Source organism: Oreochromis niloticus, linkage group LG15 (assembly GCF_001858045.2).
Source record: "Oreochromis niloticus isolate F11D_XX linkage group LG15, O_niloticus_UMD_NMBU, whole genome shotgun sequence".
Classification (NCBI taxonomy): domain Eukaryota; kingdom Metazoa; phylum Chordata; class Actinopteri; order Cichliformes; family Cichlidae; genus Oreochromis; species Oreochromis niloticus.
Window position 1 is genome coordinate 12,088,076 of NC_031980.2, and position 12,222 is coordinate 12,100,297.

A 12,222-nucleotide genomic window follows, 5' to 3' on the forward strand; every position below is an offset into this window, starting at 1 on the left:
TGTTGACATGCACACACACACACACACACACACACACACACACACACACACACAGCATACAGTAGGACAAACGTTTAAATTCCAGCATCCACAATAATCCAATTAACCTACTTCCATTTAAAATGTGAAGTGTTGTATAGTTTAAAGAAAAATCTGTTTGCTGTCTATTGAGGATAACATTTGCCCATGAGCTTGGTGTTATTTGTGCTCTTTTCGCCCCATAATATTATGTAAATTACTAATTTAGAGACAACTTTTAGCATCAGCTTCGTTGAGCCCGTGAGCATTTACAGCAGCAGGACATCCTGTGTGACTGACAACAAAATAAAATACAGTTTCCGTGTTTGTCGCAAGGAGATTTTAATCTTTCTGGACAACACTGACAGTCTAAGATGTGTCAGGCTTTATCTAACAAACCTAATCAATTATTCTTGTCCTTTTATTTGATAAAAAGATAAGGAAAATTAAAGAAATATCAGAACTTGGTACATTTTTCGTTTAGCTCTGATTTTCATATTGGTGGTTGCTGACAGAAATGCTAAAACATATTGCACTTCTTTAGGTTTAAATCACTGTGACAGTTTGATTTGTCTTGATGATGCATTGTTAATATGGCAACCCTGTAAAGTGGACAATCAGAGCTTTGTGTCTTCACTTCTTTCACACTAAAATGGATACAGAACAACCCTAAAAAGTATTAAATTAAATAACGAGGCATCACAGAAGGCAGCCGGCATCTTATCTCCTATCCTCCGGCAGCTTTGGGATTTTGTGTCAGCTGTTCTCGGTTTGCCGAGCCGATCCATTGTTCTGCAGCTATTCAAGTGCGTTACAGCAGGGGTGAACCTGCGATGCAGGGTTCAAACTTTTCCACATAGAGTAAAACGTCAACAGGATTCATGTCAGGGAGTACAGCACAAACTATAATCATCATCTCCACTATTCTATCAAAGAAAAGAGAGGAACTGCATATCATCCCATCCAAGCCATCATCGGCTGACTGAGTATTCAGCGACAGCTCCAGTAAATTATGAAATCAGTGAATTTCTGCCACTGGCCTCCTTAAGCTGCAGGATAATTAGTAATCATCACAAAGCAAGGGGACGGAAATACTCTATTCTTCTCTGCTGTCAACTTTTTATCTCCGTGTCCGCTCACACAAACGGGGTTCCCACTCTGAGCCAATTGGCTGAATCAGGCTTAATAACAACCTGACAAACTCGCCCTCCCCCACGCACAAAAGGGAGGTGTCATTTCATCAACCTACTGTGACCCCACCAACGGGTAAATAGTCCCTCCAGAAAAGAAAAAAAAAGAAGGAAAAAAAAACTTGTCACTATTGCCGCCACATCATTAGTATCTCAGTTTGTCTTTTCTCCTGCCATCTTCAACTCCCTCCCTTTATGAACCTCGTCTCTAACGTACCTACGGCAAAGGCGGCTGTTGCGTTTCTTGACGGAGGAGCGAGGTGCAAATACGAGAGGGGAAAAGAAGGAGGAATGGAAACACAATCAGTGATGATGATTCCATTGGTTATTTATAATCAGATGAGGCTGAGGCCTCGCGGGTCATTACTTGATTATCCATCTTGAGGGGATTGTCAAGTTCTCACTCCTCTAAGATTTTTATCCGCCTACACATTGTGGTTTTGCAGCCTCCCCGCACCCCGACGCCGCCACCGACATCCTCCTCTCGCGAATGTAGTCAGTCTACTTTGCAACTTTTAATCTCGTCTTAAACAGTCCCTTCAGTTTAATCGGGGAATGGCGACGTACAAATAGTGGAGTAACAGCTTTTTTTTTCTTTCGTCAGGTGGAAGGATAGAAGAGGTGGTCATTTATTTTAAGGAAAAATTATAAAAATGCTTCAAGTTGAGAAAATATTTAGGTTGTAACAAATTTGTTTGTCACAAGTTTGCAGTCTGTTTTTTTTATTTAGTAATTTTATAGGCTCAAAATTGGATTAATTTATCCATTTGCAATACTTTTAAGTTTTTCTAATGGAATTTTGTAGTATTTTCTGAATGATCACCTCTTTAGATTTTGTCTTGTTAATTAAATTAAAAGAAACTCCAATCTGCATTTTTTTTGTTATTTTAATCATTATTAAGACACGTGACAGATTAAACCATAAAAAGAAAAGAAGTGCAGCCCTAAGGTTTATTACCATCAGGCAACAATATTAGCTTTTTAAACTAGTGGTGTAAAAACCTGGCAAACGTGTCGCCGATTCACAGAAAAGCAGCAAATTAAGAGTTCCCCTGCTCGCACGGATGCATTCACCGGCTCAGACACAAGAGAGAGATGACAGACATGAGAATCAGAGACTCTTTAGAAGAAAGTCATCCAAACACATGTAGCTCCAATCATGTCATTGTCCGAGCTGTCCACTGCTCTCACTGGACAGCCGTTTAGCATAAAAACAGAGTGGCTTTTTTTTTTTACCCCCTGCTCCCTCCACTCCCCTCTGTGCCCGCTCCCTCCATGACATATCTTTCTCTATCCTTTACTCCTCAAAAAGTTGCTTTTGAGTTTTTCAAAGAGCGCGGTGCCATTGAGCTGCAACAAAAGCCAAGGATAGCTGACTATTGGGCCCTGATGAGGTCCACTCCCTCATTACCCAGCAGCAGAAAACATTTGATGCTTTTTTTTTTCTCTCTTTTTTTTTTGTTTGGCCTGGAGAATTGACCAGGCCTCAAAGAAATGCAGGGTGGGAAGGCTGAAAAAGAGACGGGGGTTGGAGGGGGGTGAGGGGAGGAGGGGAAAGGTTGTCGTTCATTCATCCGTGTGTGTCTTACAGCCTTGTGTGGAGGGACAGAAAAAAAAAGTGGGAGGTGGCAGGGACAGAGGGGTCGAGAGAGAGGGAGAGAGATGTGGAGGGGGGGCTTAAAACAGTGCCTTTATGCTGGCAAGTTCTGGACGACTCTTCTGACATCAAAGTGTTTTCACTAACTGGGGAGCTGCTTAGTTAGTGTGTGTGCGTGCACGCATGTGAGCCGGCTGGGGGTGTATCTGGTGATTTTATTCATTCTTGGGCCGTCTGGGGGGGTACGTGACAATGTGAACACCCTAATTACACCTAATGATCTATTCCCTTAAAGTGTGACTGCCTTGGGCCGGCGATGGATTGTTCTGCAGGGTCGTTCTCACAACCTTCTCCTGCCTCGGCTGCTCCTCTTGGGGAAACATCGTTTGAGTTGGAGGCCCCATCTTTTGTGATCCAGGACCCTACCGGACCCCCCGCTCTCAACCCCTCGAGTTTCGTTGGCCCAGGACCGAACCAAAACGGTAACTCGGGGAGGGTTGTGCTACCTGCACCTGGCCAACAGAGGCTCCATTTGTTGATCGTGACAGACGCGAGCAAAACATGGGCTCCACACAGTTTATTACAAACCTTACATTTTTACAAAAATTGCTCTCTGATCATCTTGTATAGTATAAACCTGCAAGACCTTTACAAGAAGATTTCAACAATTTAGCATTGCAGTCTTTTAAACCTGCAGGACTTTATGTGCACAATTAAAAAAGAAACAGCACAATTAAATAAGAGACTTCATCATTTTTGTTCTGCGCACTGTGAAAACCTGTCCGTACTACCCACAGTCCATCTGAGATTTTGTACCGCTGACTTTGTAAAACTTTTTTTTACATATAATTCTCCCCAGCACCTCGGTCTCGAGTTAGATTGTGTTCTGCCTTAGTCTGCTGCCTATAAAGACACTGATTAGTGAATAACTATAATTATCTGGTGTATTAAAATGGATGCAAATAATTCAAATCTGACATTCAAGAGGGTATTGATGTCACTAATATACATAAAGTTAGTGTCAGAATATAATTTCTGTTAGGACCACTGTAGCCAAAAATTGTTGTTTCCATGTGCGGTCACTTATATTTGGTGGTACAGTTCTGTTCTGGGACCTCCTCCTGTGGGCTTTGAAAGCAGCAAGAAGACAACAGAGCAGGCATCAGTAGATAAAGATGTCACAGTGATTCAGATGGCCAATAGAATGGAGGAGGTAGGGTGAACATGGTTTGCAAAGTGGCTTGCACATGTGACTTTAGTAAGTTTAGTCAGCTTGCCAGATGATGTGGGCTCCCACTGAGATCAGCTGATCTACTGGGAGCGGAGCTTGACTTTATGTCACTTCCGGGGTGGCTTGACCTCTACTGTTTTCCCTGATTTCCTGGTTGTCTCTACTGTGACTAGCAAAGGCAAAAACGCTTCCCATAAAAGTCGAATTAAAAGACATTTCTATATTTGTACATGCTTACTATTACACATCTGACATCTGAACACTCTGATAGAAAACAGGAAAACATCATTTGCCCAAACGGAACCAAGGTAACTGCAATAATTAAAATTTAGGTAACAATTAGGATCCTGGTTTGATTCTTTGTGCTTAAAAGAAATCGATTTGTCCTATCACCCCTTGTTCAGGTTTCAGAACAGACAGAGAGAGAAACTGATATGAAAGAAGTGAGCTTTGCCCTCGAAGCATGCTGCCATTAAATGTTTTAAAAGACAATGACTGTCATCAAATATCAAAATCTATTTGATTTGAACTCTTCCAGCTCTTCACACGCGGTCCTTCTTACCAAGGTCTTCAGTGGAGGACCACGTCCCTCTCATTCTTCAGTTTTCCCCTTTCTCTCTTTGTCATTCTGTTTTGATTTATATATTTCATTTTCTCTCATCACCAACTGCTCAGCACAGAGCCATTATTGACAGTGACACAAAAAAAAGAGATGGAAAGTGGATCAAAAGAAGGGTTAAAAACAGATAGAAACTCAGAGATACTCAAAGTTGCCTCAGGGTTGTTGTCATGTTTTTCTCCCCTCGGCAGCTTTGTGCGCAACTGCAATCGAACAAGTGGAGGGAAAATAAAGTCACTATTCTGCTACCAAAATACAGAGACCTGACCTTGGGTGAGTAAAGCCAGCGAGCAGAACAGGATAGTGATAGAATAAAGAGTGGGGATAGAGGGGTGGAGAGAGAGGATGGGCAATGAAAAGTGGAGTGGAGAGCGAGGACAGTTTGCGAGAGAGAGAAAGAGTGTCTTCGTTACAATACTGGCAGCATCCATTAAAAAAAAAAGAAGAAAAAAGAAGAAAAAACCCCAAACCCTGTATTTCACAAAACTACGAGCTTTGCAGCGGCTGCAAAGAAAAAGAAGCCGGAACAACTGAATAGACTCACAAATGGAGTCTACAGAGATGCTACAAAGGACGAGAAATTACAAACGACTGTGTGGATGAAAAATAGCAAACAAACTAAATGATGAACAATAAAAAAATAAACAGCGTCTTCTGGATTAAATGAAGTTGTACGTAGCCCATGCGTTGCAAGTCATTAAATCATTTTTTGAATATAAAACTGGATGATTGTGGAGGATCGGGAGCCGCAGAAGGAAAGGTGACCCAACTAATCAGAAGTCAACAGTTAGATAAAGACGTCATCCCAGGCGGACAAAAGTGGCGGATTAACCCTTACCACTCTGGCTCAGGTGATGAGGGGAAGAGGTCAGAGGCTATTTTTATATGTTAACACCCTCTTTTCTCTCCTGCACTCACCATAGAAACACACGCTGGCACGCACATGCGGAGGCGATCCTCGTCGAGTCAGGGGAACCTGCACCGCTGCTCCCTGCGAGCATTCATTCAATCTATTAAGGGTCAGCTAGTTAGCAAGCTTTAACTTTACAGGACAGATCACTATAGAGAATCCATAGCACCCCACCTAAAAAATACCCCCAAAGCCTCCAACCAGATGGCCTCACAAAGGAAAACATGGTATCCTGAAAGAGAGGAGCCAGTATGGGGCAGAGAGGGACAGCAGGCATTCAGGACCTTGATGAGGGTGGATTAGAGAGGGCAAGGGTGCTGCTGCTGCTGGGTTAGCGGGTGGGGTGCAGGGTGATTTCAAGACTCTATGCAACTTTTAGTGGGTTTGACTTCAAATGTGTGTGTGTTTAATGTTCCAGTGGTTTGATGACTCTGGTCAGGTTAGATTGCCTGTATTTTGCACATATATTCACTTTAACGTTTGTAATGCAACAGATTATTTATTATATCAGAGCTAAACTGGAGTTTTATGGTTAAAAATACTGTGATACCTGAATATATTCAGAGGCAATGCCATGTTAAGTCATTTTATAAACAACCAAGCCTAAATTAGCATGAGTGACTATGTTCTATATCATGTATTGTATTTCTTTAACAAAATCCCCATCATAGTATGAACAAAAATGAATGCATTTGTTTTCAAAAATAAACCAAAACTCAATAATAAGGCGTTTATTATTGTATGTGTATAATCCTGTGTAAAAGGTCCTATTAAAAGCAAATGAGGCATGACAAATAATAATGAGAATTTAACAACAATTTCATTCAAAAAGCCACAAAATTCAAGTAGCAGTATGAGTGGCGTTTTTCAGCGCACTCACAAGAGAGCATTTATCTACTACTTCATACCAGGAGTGTGCCTGAGCCAGACCTTAGCCGAGCACTGCTTATGTGACTGTGTGTGTGTAAAAAATGTCTGTATTCAAACTAAAGGTCATAATATATAACAATATGTTCTATAGGGAGTCCCTAATAAAGTCAGCGTGGTCAACCTGGGGCATTAAGGAAACTCTTAGTTTTGGTAAATTAGAACTTATTATTAATTACTGGCTGTCCTACATAACAAAACAATGGCATCACTGTGATTATATGACGCTGGAAAGTTGCACACGTCATGCTTACAGGACTTCATATTATTCAATTATGAGTTTATACATTACATTTAGTGTCAGAGGAGTGGTTCTCAGTTTTAAATTTGTAATAACGCAAACCTGCTTACTTTCAGTTCCTATCTTGCCCAAAAATTGCAGCAGTGCCAACGCTTGCCTTTACTATTCAGACAAAATACCAATAAAAGGCGCAAGAATGCTGCCCTCCTCTGTTGCAAAATGCATGACAACAAATTAATATGCAATTATTTATGATCACGATCACTCCAAACACATCAATGATCATCTGGGATGCAGGCAGGATAATGGTGCTACCTGCTTAAATTGCAAAGTAGATTTTTCGCTAGAAATGCTAACCATCACATCGCTCCTCTTCTCCGCTCCACACCCCGCCCACCACCCCCCTCTACTTTTGAAATGCAAGCAGTCTGGGTCAGTCACAGCTAGTCCACCCATCTCCCACTCTCCCATTCACATTACCTGTACCCACTCACACTCTTTTCCATCTCTCTCCGCCTTTCTCTCTCTGTGAGTCTTTCAGTGTGCCCTGGTATGATCAAAGACAGCTTTGTGACACTGTGTGAAGCATCCATGAAGCAGAAAACATCAAACCACTAAGAGCAACTTGCAAAAAGACGGACACAGAGGCATACATGCAAGTGTGTGTCCGTGTATGTGTGTGTGCGCGCGAGATAAACAACTGAATAAATTAGAAAGACAAGAGAGAGGGATGACTTTGTCTCTACCTTCAGCACATCGATGAAAGGTAGGAAGGTGTTCCTCTGAAGTCCGTTTTTGTACAGATCTGAAAGAGGAAGGGAGGGCCTGTATTAGAGCTGCTGTTTAGCCTTCTAATAATGTCATCCCCCCGCCACAGATTGGCAGATAAAGTGGCTATTGATGAACTGAAGGATGGGTGGGGAGGCACGACAAAAGGACTGGGACCAGGGGAGAAAAATGGATTTCTCTACCGGCAGCGGCAGCAACATAAAATTCATTACATTCCCAAACAATGGTGGCCAGAGAAAGGACTGTCGCCTTTTCAGCACGGACAATGTCCACAGCAGCTCGCTGAATAGAGGTTTCAATTAGCTCGGCTGGAACAAATTACATCTGAAGTAGCATCCCTGATAGACAGATAAAACAGATAGGGATTCACACACAAACAGGGACAAAGACACACACACAGCGAGGCTCAAGCTCTCTCCAGCTGCAAATGCAAACAAGTGGCTGTTGTTGATGTTTGGACTTAAGCTTACTACAGTAGGACCTGACACAAAAATAACCTTTGCTTAATAACTTCTATACTGTAATGGACTGTTCCCTATGAGACTGGAATATACCAAAGGTTTAAGGAAGAGAGTTCAGTGTTTTGGGACGTACATTTTCTTTCCTTTATTGGTGCAAATACTAAGTCTGTGTAGTGAGTATGATTGCTGCTATACCGATGAGAAACTACATAATGTTTAATAAAAAATAATGAAAAAAGAAGGCACACCCTATTTCAACTCTAATATTTTACATGTTAAGATATATTTGAAAAATTATCTAGTGCTTGTAGAATTTCCTAAAATGAGGTAAATACAACCAGATGCAAACACCAACTCATGATGTATTACACATGTCATTATTTACTTAACAAAAACTAACCCACGATGCAGAAGCGGTGTGTGAAAAACTGAACATTCACTGCAGTAATTGTGTTAGTAATTGTTAAGTTTGTTGGGGGCATTTGTTTATGTACAGCTCTCTTAAGGTCCAACCAAAGCATTTAAATCAGGTTGAGATGTGGACTTTGACTGGGCCTTTGCAACACATTGTTTTTTTTCTTTTTTCAGCTAATCTGTTTTAGATTTGCTGCTGTGCTTGAGATCATTTCTTGTTACAGAAACACATTTCTCACATGTGACTCTAAAATACTTTGGGATACAGAAGAGCTCATGACTGCACGGCTCCCAGATCGCGTGGCTGCAAAACACCCTTCACCTGCCGTGCTTGAGGTGTTTGTGCTGGTATGTTGTGTTTGGATTTCATAAAATGTGCTGTGCATTATGGTCAACCATTTCCACTATGGTCAAGTCTCTCCAAAGGACTTTTTCTAGAAGTCTTGTGGTTTGTTTAGGTGCAACTCTGCAAACATAAGCTGTGCTGCCATGTTCCTTTCTTCTGGTAACCCTTCCAAACAAGTCATACTAACGTTACATAACGTTTTTCTGTGAATAATCTTCCTCAGTCTAAAATAATAAACTTCAAATTGTTTTTAAATGGCCTTATAATTCTTCCCACAGTAAAGGGAAGCAACAGCAATTGCTTTAAGATCACTGCTGATATTTTTCCTCCTGCACTGTATTAACAAACACCTGAATGCTCCATACTAGCAAACTGCCAAAACTCTGGCAAATGCTCACTTTAGCAGATGCTCACACTTACTGATGATCAGTTAATCAGCTACATTTGATTAGTACAACCTGGCCACTAGTTACCCTCTTAATTCCTATAGAAACAGTACAGATGTTCTTAATTTTTCACACACACCTTCTAAAGTTTGGCTTGGCTTTTAAAAATAAATAATGACATTGTAATTAAATGTATTCACCCAATTTAAAGGCCTGTGTAAGGTAGATTATTTTTTGTACAAGCCTTTTGTAAACATGTTTATTGCTGGTGTGAATTTCTACATTTTTACCTGGGACTGACAAAGCACCAGCCTCCAGAGCTGAAAAATGGAGCTAAAGTGGAAGTACTAGTAACTGGAGTTTTCTCATGTCCAAAAGTGAGTGAATTACAGTCCAATACAAAAAAACGTTTATAGCCTCAACTCAGAGGAGGTCAACTTTAGGAGGTAGGGGTTTTGACACTTTTGATAAGGCCCAACACAGGAATCTGTAGTCAGTCAGCATAGACTGACTACTACTAGACCCCATCTCTGCTAATTGGGGTCACTCTACTAAATCTCTGTTCTGTGCATTTTGGAGCATTTTAATATAACTATCTGAAAAAATATAGATCATTCTACAATTCTATGAAGTGTTTCATTAGTCTGTTGCTCAGCACTAACCTTAACAAACCAACAAACACACAGAAACTTAACATGACTACGGCCAAAATGCTAACACTGAGGCTTCAGAATGTGGAATCTAGAACCATTAGTCCATTTTTGTAATCTTCCTCTTCTTTCGATCTCCATAGCGGATCACCTGCCTCCAGCTCACCCTATTCTTAGAATCATATGCCCGCCTTCACTAAATTCATGAAACTTGTCTGGGGTCTTCCTCTTTTCCTCCTGTCCTTTTGTCCTCCTGCAGCTCCATATTTAATGCCCTTTGTCCAATACATTTAATATCCCTTCTCTGCACATGTCCAAACCATCTCACCTCTTTAACATTTCAAATCTGCCACCTCCAGCTCCATCTGCTGTCTTTTTGTCAGCACCAGCGTCTCCAGGGTATACATCATAACAGGTCTTACTAACATCTTGTAAACTTTTCACTCCTGATTCTATCCTTCTGTCACAAATCACCCTTGACATCTGATCCACACTGTCTGAACTCTCCTGTTCACCTCTCCTGTGCACTCTCTGTCACTTTGGATGGTTGATCCCAGGTATTTAAATTAATTTACCTTCCCTACTTTTACTCTTTCACTTTTAGACCTGTCTGCGTGCATTTTTTGCATGCAATTTTACATGGAATTGTTAAGTTTCTCAGGTAATGAGGGCTGGAAGACAGAAGACAATGACAGAGTACAAGTGTAAAGTATATGGTAATAGTTGATTTGTTTTTCTGGTCTTCTATTGCTAGCTTTGTACTCACTATAAGCATAACATAATAAGAGGCACTGAGTTGCATTTGTTGCTACTTCAAGTCTAGTGAGTTAAGCTACTGCTAAGCTAGCATATGTAGACTCAACAGCATCAGCCCAGTCAACACAGAACAGGAAACAAAGTAGTGTGTCAGCAGGTGACAAGGCCAGAGCAGCACTGCTAATGAGTGAGGAGACATGTGCCACTGCACACTTTACTGGAACTGGATTAATACATAATTCAATAGAGCCTAATAATTAAAAACATTTGCGATCAGTGGAATTAAATGGGCTAATGTAAACTGCATGCTATCAACTATAATGCCCCCCAATCTAAAAAAAAAAGACACCATTTATCCCTCCATCCCTCTTCAGCTGCATTAAACCCCCATCAAACAACAAAACACTGAACGTTCTAGCACAAACCTATCTCTGAATTCCCCCTCCAAGCATGTCTAGGGCTTTTTGATACTAGCATCTCCACATCAATAAACACAGAAAATGCATGCCTTTCATGTCTAGTTGTCTCCTATGGCTTTTAGAGTTCCATTAACCATGTAATTAATACCAAGTAGCCTCTCTATCAAGTTTGCCTGGTTTGGGGCTTTGTTCTTAATAGCTAGTAAATATCAGAGACGCACATCTTTGTCCATGAGAGCCACCTTGTTGCCATCCACTCCGTACCCACTCAAGGCTTTGAGACATCGACATTACATGTACCCAGAGACGATGAAGACCTTAGATAGCACATCATGCATTTATCTCCACGTTGATCACTTGCTAATTCCTTCTCCATCCTTGCTCTGCGGGCAGTAAATGCAACATCAAAGCCTGTTAAAAGATGGCGTCATGTCTAGGCGGGAGAGGTGAGGTGTTTCTTTTGGTCAATTGCTGTGAACAGGATGCAGCTGGTTCAGTTCTTGCAGGAGAAAAGTATTTTGAAGACAATTGTGGTCAAAATAAAGTAATCTATGGTTGTAAGTACACTCACTGGCAACTTTAGGTACACCTATTCAACCTTTTGTTAATACAGATATCCAATTACTCAATCACAGGGAAGAAACTCAGGGAAAACTCAGGCGTATAGAGGCATATAGAGTCAAGTCGACCTGCTGAAGTTCAAACATTAGATGCATTAGAAAGGGGAAGGAAAGTGATTTTGAGTTTCGTATGGTGTTTGGTCTGAATATTTCAGGAACTGCTGATTTTCTGATGGTTTGCCTGCACAGAGTGAAACAGAGGAAATATCTAGTGAGCACCATTTCTGCAGTTCAAAATGTCTTGTTAATGTCGGAGATCAGAGAAGAGCGGAACTAATAGCAAAACTTGCTGTTACAACCAAGTTATGCAGAAGAGCTTCTCTGAATGTACATCATATGAAACCTTGAAGTAGGAAGGGTATACAGGAAACTGAAGCTTGAATTTGCACAGACTCACCAAAATTGGTCCGAGTCTCAATTTCTGCTGCAACATTTCAACAGTAAACAAGATGAAGTGGCTCCATCCAGTGCTTTATCAATAGTTTAGGCTGCTGCTGGTGATGTAATGGTGTGGGGGATATTTACTTTGTATCAGCTCAGCATCACTTTACTGCTACAGCCTCTCTGAATCTTGTTGCTGATCACGTCCATCTCTTTATGAACGCAGTGTATCATCTTCTCATGGCCGATTCCAGCAGGTTAATGCGC

At 41.1% G+C, this 12,222-nt stretch overlaps 1 protein-coding gene and 1 long non-coding RNA gene across 3 annotated transcripts in view; one reads left to right on the top strand and one right to left on the bottom strand.

The window, feature by feature from the left end:
* afg1lb (AFG1 like ATPase b) overlaps nt 1–12,222 on the bottom strand; it is a 31,485-nt gene that overhangs the window by 7,362 nt on the left and 11,901 nt on the right. The window contains exon 7 of one of the 2 annotated variants that reach the window (XM_005454747.4): nt 7,480–7,538. The exons of the other annotated variant lie outside the window; for it this stretch is intronic. Coding sequence (XP_005454804.1) covers nt 7,480–7,538 — 59 coding nt within the window. The remainder of the gene's footprint in view (nt 1–7,479; nt 7,539–12,222) is intronic. 2 annotated transcript variants of the gene reach the window in all.
* LOC112842483 (uncharacterized) lies at nt 29–6,288 on the top strand. The gene is made up of 2 exons (XR_003214265.1): nt 29–3,014; nt 3,101–6,288. It is a non-coding gene; the product is annotated as an uncharacterized LOC112842483 (long non-coding RNA).